We start from the raw sequence: 19,993 nt of genomic DNA on the forward strand, positions 1-19,993 counted from the left end.
GAATCTTACTGGGTTTTTTACAGATTTTTGTAATACGCAAAAGAATTCTCAAATTACAGAAAAAGAAAAGAAAAAAGACAACAGAAACTACTATATGTTGTTTTTCAAGACTAACACCGGGGCACCCTTCAAAGAATTAGGTGCATGACGCCCGGCCTACATGTTCTTGTTTCTCTTGCAAATAATGACGGTGAAACTTGGTGAAAGGTTGAAGCAGAAAGACACAAGAAATTGCCACGGGGACCGGCTGCTGGTAATGGCTTTTGACGCTCACTTCTTCTGTAATTTGCCGATAAATGGGTGACAGATGTGCATAATGCTTCTGTGCATGGAGCCGGCCAACAGAGGATGGAGCGGGAGTGCTCATGGGATGAGATAATGCCTACGAGAGGAAAAAGAGTTGGAATTCTCCTTTTCTTTCTCCTGTTACCGCTGCCCATGTGAGATTTCCAGCAGATGTTGTGCATACCCCTTAGCAAAGTGAGGTCAGCATCCTGAAATCTCTGTTCCTCTGCATCAGGCTATGGTTAAACTTACACTGTGGGAAGTTTGAGCACGTGTGACCAAGTCACCTGTTTGAGGGCTAAAGGATTATTGTACAGTTCTTAAAGTCCCCATGAAATGAAAATGTATTGAATGTGTGCTTTGTTACTGTGCATTTGTAGTTTTGTGGTGAACAATTTATCAGAGCTAGTCAATCCGTAAAAACGTTTTTTGTCTGTTTTCTTTAATCAAAATCTGAAAATGTACTCTGTGCTCTGGAGTGGTGATTCTTCTCTGATGACGTCAGTTTGACGGTTTGGCCAGAACATTGGTTAACTCTTCCCCTTCAGCTGCCAGCTTCATTTTTGAATTATACGCCTACGTTTCTAGATCCAACCATTTTAAAGAGGATATTTTTCCTGTTGTTTATTCCGTTTCACTTGGAAATAAATGACAATACTGGATACTATTGCATGACAAAGTTTACATGGATTTTTAATAAGCTTGAAAATTCTGTCATCATTTACTCACCCGCTTACCATTTCAAACCTGTATGACTTTTTTCTTCTGTAAAATACAAAAGAAGATCATTTGGTAGCCGGACGATGGCGGTACCCAATGCATGTCAATGGATACGCTGTGGTTTGGTTGCCAACCATTTGTTTTACGGAAGAACAAAAGTCATTCAGGTTTGAAATTAATATGAAAGGTGAACTATCCCTTTAATATGCTGCAGAAAAATATGCGAAAAAATTCAGCACTTATTCTGAGTCAAGCATTAAATAAAATTGGCCAATCACAAAGTGTACACATTTGTTATTGTTCATACAAAACTATACTTTGGAACTGTGGCGAGTATACCGTAAGCGCCAATATGTAAGTCAAACACAGAGAAGGTATAACAAACAATAGGAAGGGAAAATCCTGTGTTGTGGTGAAAAACGTTGGCTCGACCAATAGTGTGAGTTTATTTGGTTGACTGCTGGCACAACAGGGAGTGTTTCAAGTCAGTTTCAAGAAAATTATTATTTTTGTAATTCCGTTTAGTGATCCTTGTACCGCAGAAACGACACGCTCTGCTGTGTGTTTTTTTTCTGGCTATACTTATGTAAGACACAAATCCCAGTATGATGTTTTTGGAAACAATGGCTCCACACCTCGCATTTGTTCTTACTTGTTTCAAATGTATGGTTTCACCCTTAAGCACCTCCGGTGTGTCAAATGATACGGTTGTGTTTTCGCTTCCTGATAAGGTTGATTTACAAACTCATTTATTTTCCATGTCTAGAAAAAACTTGATCCAGCATCCGTATCTTTTTAATACAAATAAAACAAAATATTTAAAATAAAATGAAGTAAGGTCAAATATTTTTTTATTGGTTTAAAAGATGGGAACATGAGCTCGGAGTAACCTGCACTTTAACAATGTAAGCTTTATTATTATTATTATTATTATATATAAATAGTGTTAAAATATAACATATTATATGTAAATTATATTATTTATTATTATTTAGATTTACACACATTTGTGTTGTTGGAAACTCTTTCTTTAATTCTGTGAAAACAAAAATAAACTTTAGTCACCATTGACTTACATTCTGGAAAATAACAGTATCGACATTCTTCAAAATTCATTACATTAAGAATCAACATTTATAGGTGAACTGTTCCTTTTAGGAACTTCCCTTATTTAATGTACAACTATTAGGAATACACATTTAGAATACACAATACACATTTATATTAACATTTATTCATTGTGCAGACTCTTTTATCCAAAGCGACTTACTAGTAGGAAGGTACCAACATACTTTTTAAGCACTGTGATTATACGACATGCGCCCGTGTGTGTGTGTGTGTGTGTGTGTGTGCGTGCGTGAATGTGTGTGTGTGCGTTTTTGCGTGCTGAATGTTGAGTAGATTTCCTGCAGCGAGTTGCAGGGCTCCGGATCTGAGCGCAGTGCGTCCCCACTAATCCCCCCTTCCTGTTTTGAGTTAATGCAGCACAGCAGAGGAAGAGCAGATTTATTTGATAATTAGGCAGATAATGCCTTACAGCCAATAACCCGATGGGCGTGTGAGAAGTGTGTTTGTGGACGGTGTGGTGATTTATCTGTATCACTCGACGACATTTAGTGACCGAGCTTTGTAAAAGAGTCCAGTGAGGTGGATCAGTGTCTGCATGATATATCAGTATGTCTGGAAGCTTAACGTTTAATTGAATGCTGTCAAGAGTTTGTGGCACTGCAGTCCTGCCCAAGATATTTTACCCTTCGCTCGCCCCTCTACATAAATGAGTATGGGCACGGATCAAAGACTGGCCCACAAAATGACATCAGTGTGGACATGTTCTATAATGTGGTTTAAAGGCTCCATGTAGGAACCGAAGGGTATTTTGGGGGATTGCGAGGAACATTTAGCAGCGAATGAGTTTTTGAGCCCAATCATTTCATCATTTTTTTTAAACAGCTGAGATGAAAAGGAATGGGCGCTTTGGGAAAACAAAGATTTGCAGCGTGCTAAATTTATCTGAGAAGGAAGTTCTTTGTTTATTTTCGGCCGTAAATGGGATCACCTGTCAACACGACATTTGCCTTGGCCTTCACACTTGGGTTTATTAGTATCTGTGTCAAGCATCTCCTGCAAGGATCTGCCTTTATATTCTGTCAAATACCCATGCTAATGTTTTTCACAACCCTTAATTATTCATTATATTTGCTTATTGAGGCTGCTGGAACTTCATTTAATTTAATTTACTGACTTTCATGTTATTTGAAGGAACAGTTCACCCAAAAATGAAAATTGTCTCACGAATAACTCAACCTCAAGTTGTTCTAAATCTGTATACATGTCTTTGTTCTGTTGAACACAAAGAAATATATTTGGGAGAATGCTAGCAACTGAGATTTCTGGTGCACCATTGACTACCGTTAAAATGGTTGTCAAAGAGGACAAAATAAAATGGTTTCCTAAATTCTTCAAAATCTTTCTTTAAAAAACTCTACAATGTTAGTCAATGGTGTCCCAGACATCTCCGTTTGGACAATCATCCAAATATCTTTCTTTATGTCCAACCAAACAAATGAATGTATACAGGATTGGAAGTACTTGAGGGTGAGCAAATGATGATAGAATCAATTTTTTGCGTGAACTGTCCCTTTGAAACACCTTTTATTTTATGAAAAAAAGATGTGACAGGCTCAGTGCCCATTTACTTACATTGTTAAAAAAATTGCGGTATCCACATTCTATAAATATTTCCCCTGGTACACAGGTTTGGAATAACATGTTTGTAAATGGCAGTAAACTAATACATAATCATAATTTTTGGTGGAGCTGTTCCTTTAAGTGGGATTGTCATTGGCACACAATGACTCATCGAGCACTGAGTCTTGTTGGTTTACACAACACGAGCCCAATCTAAAAGCTATGAGCTTAAAGGGATAGTTCACACCAAAATCTGTCATCTTTTTATTTACTGTCATGCCGTTCAAAACCCGTTTATGATTGTGGAACACAAAAGTAGATATTTTGAGAAATGTCTCAGTGGTGTTGTGTCTATACAAAGTCAATGGGGGACAATGTTGTCTTGTTATCAGCGTTCTTCAGAATATCTTCTTTTCTGTTCTGCAGAAGAAAGAAAGTCACGCAGGCTCGGAATGACATGAGGATGAATAAATGATGAAAGATTTTTCATTTTTGGGTGAACTATCTCTTTAAAAGTGGTTTTTCTTTTAACATCTTCACCCACATCTCTCAGCCCGTGATACCTCCCTGTTATAAGATCCCATTTGTAAACTGGAAACTCTGATCCACTTTAATGACGGCTGGATTCCAGTTTGTTTTCCTGGCATGCAGATTCCTATTTAGCCGATGTGTTCGCGTGGAAGATCCTATCGTGTTATTTTAACTTTTTAAAACAAACATTTAAGCGCCACTCCTGCCTATTAACAACTCACAATTTGGGCCGACCGAGGCGCCGTCGCGTGCGTTGTTTCGGGAATGCTGATAAAGTGGCTGGGTTTAGAGATTATAGCCAAGTGTGAAGGGAACTGAGGCAGAGAAGGGCCCCAGATTCCTCATTCCGATTGAACGAGCCCCTCCCACTCCTCCCATGCTTGAAATCCAAGCCAAATCAATTACACTCCCCCGGCAAGTCCGAAATTACAGAGCAATAAATAACCTCCGAGAAAAATATGAAAGAGTTATGAGGGCCTACGAATGGTGGTGAGGCCCACGGCTCCTTCATGGCCCCCCTCCTCTCTTCCCTGTGGATTTCTCACACTCGTCCTGTCTTCGTGACTGTAGATGAGGTCTTCTTGATTCCTCTCGCATCTCTAGTTTCAGAGCTTTGTGTTGTTCATGACCTTGAGTCCAGCCTGAGGATATGTGATCCGGTGTGTAGCAGGCGGCCTGCTTCTTCTGAGGCACATGAGGATTGTGGGACATTTATCTTCTTTCTAGAATTGGTCCTTCGGCTGAGGGAAGCCCTGAAAGGTACAGTTCGACCCCCCCCCAAAAGAAATCTGTCATCCGTTATTCACCCTCATGTGGTTCGAAACCTGTATATGACTCTTTCTTTTGTGCCACACAAAAGAAGATATTTTGAGAAATGCTCTGTGGTTTTGTGTCCATACAATGGAAGTCAACGGGGGCCAGTGTTGTTTGTTTGCCAACGTTCTTCAAATTCAGTTATAGAAACAACAAAATAATTACTTATACATATTACATAGTATACATTTACATGCAAACTATAGAGGTCATGTGTATCCAAACGTAAGAACAACATCAGTATCAACATACCATTAGTAATGGTTACTGAATTTGGTTACTAAAGTGCATATGGAAAGACATAAACCTGACACGCAAGGTTTGAGCTGGTGGAATGTCAAACTTCACAAAACCATCCGACAGCAATATACAGTGTGTTCACCATAAACTCTGACATTTTCCAGGTCAATTCATGACAGTCTTTTTCAATGAAGACTTCCAAACCTGCGTGAGCGTAAGAGCCAAAATAAAATTGCGCCATTTACTGGGGGATGTTTACCCTTCGCACTTCCTGGCCTCACACACTCTCAGCATTATCCACAGAGGCTCTGTGTATAGACAAGTGTTCAAATACTTCCCGTGATCAGCAGATAGAGGAAAAGAGAAAACACACACACACAGATAAGCCATTGTGCTCTTGTCCGGAGCGCTGGGCTCAAGGCTAAGCGGTTGAACATTAACTGTGAACTGTATACTGCTGAGCACTGGGCATGACTTAACTACAGTGAATAAACATAAAACTCTTAACAATACAGGGTTATATTTGTTAGAAGAATGAGTCAGTAATAAATCTAAGTTTGTCAGTTTGATGTTTGTGATGTTTTTTGGGTGAGTATAAGGGAATGTGTCCAGTGTTTGATTTTGTGAGTGTGTGACTTTATTTTGGATACGGAAAGCCAAACAACTGATGTAATATTGTTAAGTTATGGCTTAATAATGACTCTGGCTGGCCTTACTACACTACTGGCTTCTGTAGATAAATGTGACATTGGTGTATAATGTATACTTTACAAATTACAAGAAAGTAGGAATGTTTCTATTGTTATGAGTTTTTTGCAATATCATAAGTTTTTCATAAGTCTAATGAGTTAAAGCAAGCTGCATAAAAGTGAGATTTTGGGGCTATCATGAAAAATAAAAGCGGACACCGGGGCTTGTTGTCAAATGTCTTCATTTGTTTCCAAGTCGACTGTTGCAGTGTTAAATGTGTGTTTTGTTTAGCAGTAGTTATGAAAACAAATCATTATTTACTCACCTTCGTGTCATTTTTAACCTGTATGACCTTTGCACTTTGGCAAACACTTGTGGTTTCTAAAAAGTGCTTTATAGGTAAAGTTTGACTTTACATGACTTTTCATTTGCAGTACGCAAAAGGAGATATTATGAAGAATGTTGATAACCAAACAACATTGGCCCCCATTGACTTCCATCTATGAATGCGAAAGCATTGAGACATTTCCTGAAATGTCTTTTTTCGTCATATGCAGGTTTTGAATGACATAAGGGTGAATCATATTTTGAGCCAGTCCCAGGACTAAAACTTGAATTGACCAAGGTGCTGCTGTACCATGTTTTGGGGTATCTGACACTGACTATTGAGGATTGAATGATTTTGGTGTAGTTGAAGTAATTTTTTGGTCCATAGTTTGTTAGATTTTGTTTAGTTGTTTTACATTTCTTAGCTTTTTATTCTTTAAATGTTGGAGTTTAATGACAGGTTGCATCATTTGGCAGACACTCGTAACTTAAGCAATTTCCTTTGCATTTAGGCACATATTATCAACTCACATGTTCCCTGAGAATTTAAGCCATGACTTTTAAGCTAAGCTACACAAACACATTGGCAACAAAACATTAACATTCGTGTCCCTGGACCTTAAGTAGCACAGGGACATTGTATGGATCAAAATGATCGATTTTTCTTTTATGACAAAAATCATTAGGATAGATCAAGTTCCATGAAGACAAGACATTCTTTTTGTGAGTAATTTGGTATGCTGAGGACTTGATTTAGACAACTTTAAAGGTGATTTTCTCCATATTTAGATTTCTTTTGCACCCTCAGATTTCTGATTTTCAAATACTGTAGTTGTATTGGCCGAATATCCTCCTATCCTAACAAACCATACATTAATGGAAAGCTAATTTATTCAGCTTTCTTGTGATGTCAAAATCTCAATTTGAAAAACTGACCCTTAAGACTGGTTTTGTTGTCCAGAGTCACATTTGTTCTTTTTTCTCTCCTATCAAAAAGCTTTACATTAACGCATTTGGCAGATGCTTTTGAACAGAACGACACTTGATGCGTCATTGGTGGCAGTAAATAGCAGAAAATATCATGAACATTGTCTTCAAATTTGAAATGTTTGCTTGCTTAGATGATTTGACACTCTCTACATATACAAAATAAAATGCCTGTCTCTGACTTTTTTAAGACACAACATTGTATAATAAAGTTGTAAATAGTTCAGCCCGGGGCATGCAAAGTGTCATTTGGAAGCCCAGTATGGACCTTTGCCCTTTGGCCAAACATGCAGGTCATGCAGAGATGAGAGACAGTCAGTCCATGATGGACAAACTCTTATCTATGCAACACCAGCTGGGCGAGACTGTCTCCACAGAGACACAAACACATTAGACTCAAATCATAGTTCTTCTCGTCTACTGATAATGATTTGCTACACATGGCAGATATATGTCTAGACAGGCATTTAGGGTTTAGAGGATGGCATTAAAGTGTGAGTCTTAACAGTCTGTTTCAAATGAAATACAAACAAATCCAATCATTTGGTGTGAACATTGCTGACAAGAGACAAGCTGATTTCAATTGTGCGTATTATGTGAAAAGAAAAGAGCTGATATCTTCATTAAATAATTAACGGTCAATTAAATAAATGTGTGATCTAAAATATTTTATGAAAACATTCTTTACGCTAAACAAATGTTGTTGCCGGGTTATTTCAAATAATGGTTGAGTCAAATATGAGTGATTGTTGGTGTGACATTCACATATTAATAGAAGCAAGGCACAAAAACACGACTCAGTATTTTAAATTATACTTTATTTAATATAAAACAAACAATAAACAAATAAATTAGATATTTCTAAAATAATTCTCTTGAGGGGAAATTTATAATAACATCATTAGATTGTTACATTGGAGAATAAACAAATGGAATGTTGTGTGGTTTATAATTCTTTTGTCATTGGTGCACACACAATATGCTTTTAGATGTAGAGGGGCCATGTGAGGTCACGCACTGCCTACAAGAGTTTGCTTCTTATCTGGAGGTCAAATATTGGTGTAGCTGCCTAAAAAGGAGATTTTGAGCTCTGGAAATAAATCTCGAGTCTCTAACTAATCTAACAATTTCAGCCGTGTTCCAATCAGTGAAATCAGCTGGCATACTCCATTTAAATGCGCACCATTTGTCTCCAGAATGCGCCCGGAGGGATTTCTAGAAGCGTCCCTGGCTAAGAATGCAAAGTATCGGGTAAATTAACTTGAAAAAAGCTATTGGATTCTTATCAGCTTGTGGGATGAGGCTTTGCATTCCCCAAAGGACATGGCTGAATCTGTTTAGAAAGGCCAGCATTAGCATTTGTATATTAAAAGATAGTGCCGGATAAAGATGAGCAGCTGGAGCCATTAGCATAATAAGGGGCTTTCTCATTTGCACACAGACTCAGAAAGACCCCCAAACACCCCAGCCAGCAGTCACACACATCACAGCTGCTTGAGACCATTGTCCACCTTGGCCTGTGCCCGGACCTCGCAAACACACTGGGATGGTTAAAAGGTTACTGTGTTGAACAATGGAGGATTCAGCATTTGAAATCAATCAATAACAAGGCATTTCACAATCAGTTAAGTCCTTTTCTTGGGTACAGTACTGACAATGGACGCACTGCTGGACCCCGATGTCTCTGTTTGAATGGGGTAGAGGGTTGCAATGAACGGCAAGGCATGAAATGAAGCGAACAACAGAACGTTGAATGCTGGGAGGTTTGGTGTATGATGATCAGCGAAAAACAGCTATTGTGAACGTGTCGATAAATTGTTCAGGGGTGGATTGAAAAGAGATTAACATAATTTCTTCACCTATGTAACACCTTCACTTTATATCATTTAAAATAATTTATAAAAAGTAATTGTCTTCTGTAAGGATATGTACATAAAATACTTTAAGATATTCACAGGAAATGCGAAAAGTCAGGCACTTTGCTGCCACTACAGCAATTTTTTACATGCGAGATCCTGAGATTTAAGACAGTTTTTTAAATAAAACAATTGTAGAATAATCTTATATAGAGAAAGATTTATATTTATCAATGCTATCCACTTTTAATATCAAAATAAATGTTCTCTTTAAAAAAATCTGTTGCTCCTATGTGCCACTCGCATGTAACTTTTTACATGCAGCAGCGCCCACTGAAGAGAAAGGTTTAACAGCTTGATGACCGGACTCAGTCCTGTTTCTGCAGTGGAAATCTGATGAAGTTATCAATCGCCAAGTTTCATAGTGCCAAGCATTCTTGTAATGTTCTTAGGCAGAGCAACACAAGCAAAAATCCTTGTACCGCTTTTTATGCAAGTGTTTGTTATAATGTCATCCTTTGCCCGCGAGTTTGTGTCAAAAAAGACTATCGGATCGCAGGCTTCAGGTCGATCCGAGAGCACGCGTCATGGTACTCGAGGAGGCATGGGTCGGTTGACAAAGCATCATGGGTAAATACTGAATCGTTGTCTGAGGAGCAAGAGCTGGAAGTATCTTCACAAGATGGTGAATACTGTTCGAAAGGGGTGGATAGGTCCAGGTACTGCAAATACAAAAATACAAATGTATTAAAATTGTGCTTGATTCTCAGGAAATGCACAACTGATCAAATGTGAAACTTGAATGCATTGGATAAAAGTAATGTAATGTAATGCAAAGGACGTTACCTCATCTGAAATGGACACCAGCACTCTATCGAGCTCCTCCACCAGCTGTTTGAATGTCGGCCTTTGTGTCGGTACCGCGTGCCAGCATTCTCTCATCTTCATGTAGCTGTAGAAGAAATTTGAACAAATTGTAAGTAATCTTTAACATTTAGTAGGTTCCAGAAGTTGTCTTGGTAAACAAACTGATGCTTACAGCTCATGGGTGCAGTTGGAAGGTTTGTCCATTCGATGGCCTTCCTTCAGCAGCTTAAAAAGTTCCTCTACTGGTATTCCAGGGTACGGTGATCCCCCCAACGTGAAAATCTCCCACATGAGAACTCCAAAAGACCAACTGCAGAGACAAGGGATCAACAATGTCAGCGCACCGTTTAGGATAATCCGCTTGAACTAGGCTAATTCTATCCTTTAGCTAAGGCTGCTTTTAGTGATTGGAATTTAAGTCATTACAAACATCCACCAGCATTAGGATTAAACTATACCAAAATGAGCATTCTGAGTAATCTGTCATTCCATCCGTGCTCGGCTGAATGTTTGGCATAGCTGCAATGAAAAGCCAGACTTACACGTCGCTCTGGTGTGTGTAGACTCTGTCAAATAAGGCTTCTGGTGCCATCCATTTCACTGGCAAACGGCCCTGAAATTGAACACAACAGGACAGTTAGCAGAACAGTTAGCTGCCACACAGGCTGAGCCTAAGAATTCGCTTTTGAGCCTCAAAAATACAACCGCCCACTCTGTTGCTTATCCCCGCCCCCCTTTCTCCAATTATCCCTTATTAAGCCGTCTGCCAATCAGCACGGACGCATAAAACATCTGTCTTTAGAATTAATGCATCAAACAGTGACAACATGTGAGGCATGTAGCCATGTTTGCCTTTATAAATGCTTTTAAGCTTTGATACTCACATTGGTGGTCTTTTTGTAGTAGTCAATTTGGTGGACTCCTCTCGCCAAACCAAAATCTGCAATTTTCATGACATTGTCTTCTGTCACTAGAACGTTTCTTGCCGCTAGATCTCTGTGAATGCACTGTGGGAAAAAAAGATTGTTGTTTAGTTGAAATTGCATTTACAACGTTTCCGTGTTAGCACAAATAAAAAAAATCATATTTTGTAACCGCAATCCAGATGTGACCTCAAACTGTTTTCTATATGAGGACTTTGGTCAACATGTAGCAAGCAATTTTTGCAGATGTTTTAAACAAGCCTAACTTGAAATAGACTCGGATTTCATAGGAAAGACAACACAGGGCTGCTTGCTAAATGCATGTCATTAAGTTTATTTTGGTATTTATTTTAAATAGAAGTGGTATTTGAGGATTGAAAAATAGGACGAAAAGGCCCCTAGTTTGCGGCCCTTAATGGAGGGGTTTCAGACGACTACATTCTTAGCAGGCCACAAAAAGCTAGTAATGCGATCCTGTACACAGGCGGGTCTGAGCGCCTGCTTGCTAACAGATTTATGGCAGTGCTAAAAAGGACAAAGACCAAAGAGGCCGGATGACCACAGCGGTAAACACAACACACTGCCACTCCACCGAGGAATGCTCGGCATCATGTATCAGACAAAGGGATGTGTTGATAAGATGAGGGGGTAGGGTCCTATCCCTGCAAGCAACTTACTCTTTTGGATGCAAGGTATTCCATGCCTCTTGCTACTTGGTAGGCGCAGGAAACCAAGTCTTTGAAGGTGAGCTGCTCTTCAGGAACCTTGGTCACATCAAAGGTGTAGTCCATGCCAGGAGGCCGACGGGCCCGAAGATATTCTCGTAGGCTACCCTTAGATGCATATTCAACCAGTACATAGAGGGGACCTGAATCAAAAATATTTTAATTGAAATTAATTTTGGGAGGCAGATTAACTAAATCTCAGCACAGCTGTGAGATGGCACTGTGGATGACTTACCATCTTGTGTGCAGACGCCAAGAAGGTTTATAATGTTCTTATGTTTGTCCATCACCTTCATTAGCTCCATTTCAGAGATAAGGTCAGCAAGGTCTTTGTCGGTTGCATCATCTGTTTTGAACATTACCAAGTCATATTTTTACGGTTAAGATTATGATTTTGAATAGAATATGATTTTGAACATATGCTCAAACTTACCTTTGAGCATTTTAACAGCTACTGTATTCGCTTGATCTGAATTCTCTTTGTTTATCCCATAAGCGTCTGCTCTCACCACCTGACCAAAGCAGCCCTCACCAAGTGGTTTGCCCAACGTCAAACTGTAAGGAGAAAATTTTAATAGTTTAGCACAGTATAAATATTGTGCTAAAAAAACATATCTTCAGACTTTGCTTGCTGCTATTACGTACTTCTCTCTTGGAAACTCCCAGTCAGGATCATAAGGCAGTTCAAACTCCATAACTCCAGCCAACATTGGAGAACAACTGGAGGAAAGACGAGCTACCCTCATCAGCGAGGCACTTGACTTTCCAGAAGAATTGGACTCCAATGAATACTGCAACAAGGTCCAAGACATACAGAATCAAGATCTGGAATGCACCACTGAACGTTGTGTATTCAGGAAATTGGCATAAGGTTCGATCAAGGGGTGTTGTCTTACCTGTCTGCGTAAAGGAAATTTGGAGAGCTTCTGCACGGGAAGAGTATCGAAAGGCTCCCGACTAGGATGAACCTGCATGCGGCAGAGGACCACGATGACAATGGCCATCACCAGTGCCAGGAATCCAGAGGCATAGATGATTATATCAGTGTACTTAGCTTCCAAAAGGTCAATCTCCTTGGTCACCTCTTCCTCTGTGGATTAGACAAAATTGTAAATAACCAGAATATTGATTAAGGTGATTCAAGCAATAACTTATGATTTGTTTGTCTATGCAAACTTACCTGAGAGGACAGTAAGCCAAGCAGACTGATGGGAGTAGCCAATAGAGTTTCCAGCCAAGCATGTGTATTCTCCAGCATCCTCCATTGTGATGTTGGTAAGATATAAGACTTCAACTTCAGACATGTTCAAGCTTCCTGTCTGAGAAGTTAGAAAAACATATATTTAATGTATATTTGCTCAGTTGGTTTGATTCTAAGGTAACACAACTCCTGATGAAATATAAACTCTAAGTGCACTAAAATGTATCCTCATTCTAAATACATGAACAGAGCGTCCTGCACTAAAAACTAAAGAAAGACAATAATAATACCTTCACTATCTTGACATATGGAATGCCATCTGGTCCGTACCGGCTGCCATTCATCTCAATGTGCTTCAACCACTGGATGTGAGGTTGGGCATCACTGTAGACTTTACAAAGGAACTGGACATCTGCACCCACTACTGCAGTAATGTTCTTTGGTAGACCAGCTTGCAGAATGGGCCTATGTGGAGAACGTTCTGAAAAAAGACAAGAAAGGCTGTTTAATACATTAGCCATATTGACAAAGTCAAATTCATACATGTAATTCAAAAACTATAACTATAACTAGATATGTCTTGTTGTAAGACTTCGGCTTTTATGGCAATTTACATTGGTGGAAATGCGATAACTACAGGGGTAAATGTGATATTTTGTTCATTAGCATGGGGATACCCAAGCGGCACTTTCAAAGCTGACCAATCCTGACTAATTGGTTCTATTAAGAGATGTCTAAAGCCAGGCCTGTGTTTTGGGACGCTTTGAACTCAATGGGCTTTCTTCCCCCCATCTGCTAGGACTCAGCAGTTGACCTTACGCCGGACTCTTGAAAAACAGGTCTGTCACAGGTCAGGTAGAAAATCAGTCTGGATGCCTCAGCCCACAGAGCTCCAAAGGCATGTACCACGTAGGCCGATGCCAGCCCCCACCCTGCCCCACTCCTGCTGGGATGATATTTATTGGCCTATTCCAGTGTGGATCTTAAATATCTGTTTAGACAACTAGAGTCTCGGGTGAACCCCCGCGCCTGTGTCCTGTGTCGCGGCCGTGAGCCCAGTGGCCATCCCTGAGGTGTGATTGGTGCCTGTCTCGCTATGTGACGCCACTGAGCAGCCTGAACAGGATTTTACTGATTTGATGCTTATTGGCCCTGACACATGCTGAGCATGGCAGGCCTGTGATGGCTCCGTGTGGAGCCAGTCGGCTGTCTAGAGCATGAGAGCAGTAGCTCACTTACCCAATACGTCCAGGAGGTAGGTGTGAGCAATGGACCCGTATTTGTTCTCCACCACGCAGCTATAATTCCCACGGTCTGAGGGAACCACGCTCTCCATGACCAGGCTCCAGTGCTGATGTCGCAGCTATGATAAATGATAAGAGGATACGATTATTTTCTGATATTTTTAAGTCACTTCTAAGTAATTGGTCTTTACACTACAAATGCATAAGAATGAATGACAAAACAAATCTCTCACCTTGATGCCTCCAATCCTGTGCTCTCCTCTGAACTCTCTGCCGTTCTTTAGCCAGCGAATGGTTGGGAGAGGGTTTCCTGTGGTGGGGCAACGGAATTTGACAGTGTTACCAGCTGGGACAGCGTACAGCTTCTTCTCCATCCGTTGAGTGTGAGTCCAGTAGGGTGCTAAAAGAGAAGAAAGAAATTAAGCCAATGGTTTTCTGGACTGCAAAAGAAGTTGCCAACCTTGATGCATTATGAACACTAACCTCTGGATATGTAAACCTGATCATTTTCTGTTTCAGGATCAGCATCATCCAGACCATTATCCTCATCATCATCTCCCGACCCAACAGCATCTGCAAAAGAGGACATGGGTAATCAAGCTATCACATATAACCTCAAAATTACTGTTATTTATAAATAATTTTTATGTGGCAGAACGTACCGGTCACTGTGATGGTGAAATTGCGTAGGGCTTCTTTGGTACCACGAAGAACACACACATAAACTCCTGAATCTTCATAGGTTACATCTGCGATCTCCATGACTGCTGCTCTTATTTGGATACGAGCGGTGTGTTGGACCCGTGCACCACCCTTGAACCACTGTACAGCTCCAGGGCGACTTGTGTCACAGCGGAGTTTTAGTGCATCTCCAAGCTCTAGAAGCAGATGTTCTGATGTTTCCTCAGTTGGCTCTTCTGTATCTTTTGGAACAAAAAAACAAAACATTATGAATGGTACCACCAATACACTAAAGTGAAGCTGTCATAGCACTTTGACATACAGTAGTTGGAGATCTACCTGATAAGACTTCCACCCAGGCAGAGCGAGAAGCTTGTCCGACCAAGTTTTCCGCCTTGCATACGTACTCTCCTGCATCTTCCGGAGAAACATTCATTAAAGGAAGAATGTTAACTTTGGAGGTGTTTTCCAGAAGAGGCTGTAGGGGAAACACAGCATTACTCCTTGTCTTCTGGAGACACAAATATCAATAACAGCAAATCTTTAAATCACTTTCTCACCGTAAGCACAGTGAGACGTGGTGATCCGTCAGGCCCTAGGCGATTGCTGTCCTTCTTGAACCACTGGAGACGTGTTGAGGCTGGCTGGTGGAGTTTACACACCAACTTCACATGTCCTCCAACCATTACAGTGGCATTCTCTGGAAATCCAGGCAGGATAATTGGCCGGGAAACTCTGATATCTGGCCAAACAGAAACAAGTAGACATTGCAGTATATCACGTCAGTTTTTGACAATAGGATTACTCTTGGGTTACTCTGCACATTTAATAAACACAACTATTTACCCAGAACTTCACTAATTGCTAACTGCAGCCTTTCTCGGAAAGATCATCACTGTTTTGAAGCAAATGAGCCAAACGGATCAACAAACAAAAGAGTGCAAATGAACACAATTCTCAGCGGAGAATGACCTTGCTTTGACTTCGCTGCAGTGTTCCTTGTGGCCCAGAGGTGAAAGCGATAAGCATTCGAGTGAGGCACCCACCTCCCCACACCCCCCCCCCCTCCAACCGAGCAATGTCACCTCCAGCACTGGAGCATAACATTCTTCCACCAATACACTAATGAACTTCACTGAATAAAACTAGGGCCTGGCCGCTATCTGAACCCGGAGAGGGTGTGAACGGTCAGCATGAAAATAATGGACAAGCTAAACAAAACACACAAACACATGCGTTCACTAAAAATAGGATGAATGGTTGAACTTGCAAACTTTTGGTGAAAAGAAACGCTGATACTAGATCTTGAGGCATTTGCATATTCAGTAGGGACAACCCTTACTTGTAGAACTTTCAATGCCTTGTTGTACACCATGTTACAAATGATTTCAGCACTTAATTGATATTTCTCTCTCAGATTATTATTTTAGCTCTCCATTTCCACTAGCATCACACTTGCCTGGGTGGCTCTTACTATTAAAGTATTACAGTTCTCAGTGATTTTAATTTCTTCTGGCAGGAACTTAGCAGGGCACTGTTTGAATGCACCACAGGGTTTTTCAACCTTTGTCACCTTCTCATCACCAGTTGTGGCTCACACATGTTCAGAATAAGTTGCTTTTAATGAACACTTTGTCCGGTCCTCACCAAGGTCTTCTTTCCCCAATGTGCACCATGTGCTTCAGTTAAGCATATTTACTGAGATTAACATAAACAGAGTCATGTAAATGTAGTGCCACATTAAACTTATCACTGATACTTCCAAGACGACGAATCCTTGTATGGGGCCTTTCACATTGGAAGGCAGGTCTGTGTCTAAATAGCTCCTGAAGATAATCAGCTGCCTACTTGGCAGGTACACAATCTAGACAACCCAGTGTTTGTGTAATATCAGAAGGAGCAATCCCACCCCCAGCATCCCACAATCCCATGGTACTGGCATTGGGCCAGACAGATTTACACTTCCGAGCCTAAGGGCTTTGGCAGGATCAGGTAGCACTGTTTATGGCTCAAGAAAATACAGGGATTCTTTTACACTCTAAACGATTACATCCTCTTCGACTTCCCCAGGACTCACAATCAACTTCGGCGCACTTATGCATGAGGCTGTGTCTAACAAAATCCTCATATTGAAAATCATCAATGTTAAGACTGTAGACCCTTGGAGAGTTTGAATTATGTGAAAAACTTCAATCCATACCTTTCGTTATACTTCTTGCAAACACCGATTCCGTGAAGCAGATGGTAAGGAAAATCTTAAAGATGCTCAACATCTTGCTGAAGTAATGTGTGCCTGTGAGCAGAAGACAGCTGGTCAGCTTCAAATGCTGACTCCAGGCATTGGCAACCCCAGGATAGTCACAAACCTGAGAAGAAAAATAGCTGATTTACAATTCATGGTGAAAGATGTACGTTTACATAAATGCATAATGCATTGTACATCCCAGCCATCCCACATTTGAAAATGAATGGCTTGTTGTACACCTAAGTCATTGTTGGACATTGTCCACCTCCCCGGAACAACATGAATATCTCTGAATGCGCAGTCATTAAGGACAGTTGTTTATCAATGGAACCTGTACAACGTGCTATTAATGGCTAGTTTCTATATAAACACACGAATTGGTCCGGAACACCTATGACTATAGAATGACTGTCCAAAAAAGCGAAGATATAAATTGGACATTTCTATTTACAAATGCGTACGCAATTCCTGTAAGAAAACGCAATTGTTTGATTGTCTTTATTTTTACCTTTTTATTTATCTACTTACAGCTGCACTTTAAAAACGTTTATTTTGCTCAGCGTGAAAAGTAAATAAGAGCAAACGTCAGGCTCTCTGGGTACGAGAAGCCACATGCGCTCTAAAAAAATACGAGAATTTCGCACCAGAGTGAGAGTTTGGATAAGATAAATAAATCCATTTACAAGTGTGAAACCACTTGGTTGCCTTAATGATTGTAATTTAGTAACTCTTAACGGAGTCAGAAACACCTCGAGTCGCCTAATAGGTTGGGATAAGATCGTTTTTAATTCAGGTATTGCGCGAATAATTTATAACGTGGTGTTTTGTACTAAACTTAATAAATGTTCAGAAAACAAATGACATGTTCAGTTTAAATAATGCATATAAGTCAGATTTATAATCGTATTGAGGGTGCTTTCTTTATTCTATCCTCAGACATTATTTTTGTTCTTATTGAATCTACAAAAACGGACTAAAGCTACCAGCATATGTTGAATGATTTGCATGCGGCAATAATGACTTTTTTGTACTGTATGCAAATAAATATTTACCTGTTTCTTGTGTCCTTTGACCTGGAATCGGTCAGTGGTTCGATAAGGCACCACCAAGCTTATTTCCCTTGAGTCCGGGTGACCCTTGAGACACTCATGTGTGCAGTTTTCCCTACACTCGGAATGATTTATCCTTTAAAATCCCCTTGAGCAACTTTAAGAAAAGTCTGAGTTACTCCAATGTCATCTGTATCACAAGCGCAGGTCTCGATCTTGCGCTTTCCGATACAAAGTCCAGCGCCGATTTCCTTTGATAGCGCACACGAGTCCAGAACCGCTATAAATCCACTGACGATTTTAACACGGGAAAATAACACCGTGCCTCCGTTTCTTCTCAAAGTGTAAAATATCCCCAGCCTTAGAAATCATCCGACGTGAGCAACAGCAGACGCGCTGTGAAAAACAGTTCGCATCAATGATGTGACAGTGGAGCAGATGGGATTTCTCGATGGGTTGTGCTCTGTCCCGTGCGCTCCTCCAGAATGACTCGCTCCACGCAGCTTATGCGCGTTTAAAACTGTAGAGGCAAAAAAGTCTGCGTTTGGCAACTCTCTTGCTTACACTCTGGGGTTGAGCAAGCGTCTCACTGGCAGTGGGAGACAACGGCACACTGAGGGGAAGGTTCACACAACAATGGGCTAAAACCAGGGGAGGAGGGGGTGGAGGGGTTGCAAAACCCCCACCCACAAAAACAGATCCCCAAGGGCAGACCCCAGCGATAGATAGATAGATAGATAGATAGATGGATAGATGGATAGATGGATAGATGGATAGATGGATAGATGGATAGATGGATAGATGGATAGATGGATAGATGGATAGATGGATTTTGATTTTATTTATTATTATTAGAAATTATTTAGGTATAATAAATGGCAAAATTATATCTCATTAGGAATAAATCATCTCTATTTATATGTAGAAACAAAAGTTTTTGTTAAAGTTTCTTAAGACTGACGTCATGCATATATAACAGGCTATATAATTGACATGCTCTGAACACAACGAATCAATACAGTAAATAGACTGACTAAATAACTCTAAATGATACCCAAATTTTATTGCATTGTAAATAAGCAGGAAAAACAAATGAGCCCCTAGAACGCCTTTGAAAAGTTCACGTGCTCTGTATTCAACGACTGTAAAGGACGCCTTCCCCTAATTACATCATTACATCTTTTCCGCTAATCCTTTTAGTGGTGACGTCACAATGCGGGGTAATTGATTTATTAGTCCGTAATGCCAAAAAGTACCTTTTAGAGACCCTTTTGGTCCGCGTTTAAACCAAAGGGAAACAAATTAAGAGACGTTTATTCAAAATAACAACACTTACTTTTGTTTCTCGTGCATTGACAAGCATTTACAAATAGCGCATATTTCATACAAGGGCCACAAAAACTGTCGTCACCGCGACCGCGCAGGTGTCGGAATGAATCGGAGCATAAGGGGGAGAGAGTGAAGCTTAAAGCACTTAGGAGAGGATCTGAGGAGAAGAGTTTGTTTGAAATGATCCCTGATTCTCTCATTCATCACCGGTCTCTGGCATAACGAGCCCCGCGGTCAGCTCTCTCTCTCTCTCTCTCTCTCTCTCTCTCTCTCTCTCTCTCACACACACACGCACACACACACACACACGCACACACTGGAGCGGTCTGACACATTTAATTTGACACACATCCACATGAAGACAATACTTGTGACTGATAGAAATCAAGCGCTTGTTAAGCGGACAAAACATATTTTTAAGTCTGTAAAAACTTTATAAAACAGTTCTTTCAACATAAACAAAATATTCATTCAAAGACCTTTAGTGACAGAGTAAATGGTCAAGAACAAGCATGCTGCTTAACATCACTGCCATCCTCCAACTCTTAAAGAAAAAGACACTTGTGGCAAGTGTCTGCTCTTCTCCAAAATG

At 40.3% G+C, this 19,993-nt stretch overlaps 1 protein-coding gene across 1 annotated transcript; it reads right to left on the bottom strand.

Annotated features, from left to right (window-relative positions):
- Window positions 1–8,088: 8,088 nt before the first annotated feature.
- On the bottom strand, window positions 8,089–18,564 carry fgfr4 (fibroblast growth factor receptor 4). The gene is made up of 20 exons (XM_079485906.1): window positions 18,076–18,564; window positions 16,979–17,144; window positions 15,339–15,520; window positions 15,118–15,256; window positions 14,760–15,020; window positions 14,581–14,670; window positions 14,331–14,497; window positions 14,093–14,216; window positions 13,144–13,334; window positions 12,833–12,971; window positions 12,549–12,742; window positions 12,298–12,443; window positions 12,086–12,207; window positions 11,888–11,998; window positions 11,605–11,795; window positions 10,889–11,011; window positions 10,547–10,617; window positions 10,177–10,314; window positions 9,984–10,089; window positions 8,089–9,859 (listed from the first exon to the last, which is right to left on the bottom strand). The coding sequence occupies exons 2-20, from the start codon at window positions 17,049–17,051 to the stop codon at window positions 9,683–9,685; spliced, it is 2,745 nt and encodes a 914-aa protein (XP_079342032.1). The 5' UTR covers window positions 17,052–17,144; window positions 18,076–18,564; the 3' UTR covers window positions 8,089–9,682.
- Window positions 18,565–19,993: the final 1,429 nt, after the last annotated feature.

Source organism: Barbatula barbatula (genome assembly GCF_947034865.1).
Source record: "Barbatula barbatula genome assembly, chromosome: 22".
Classification (NCBI taxonomy): Eukaryota; Metazoa; Chordata; class Actinopteri; order Cypriniformes; family Nemacheilidae; genus Barbatula; species Barbatula barbatula.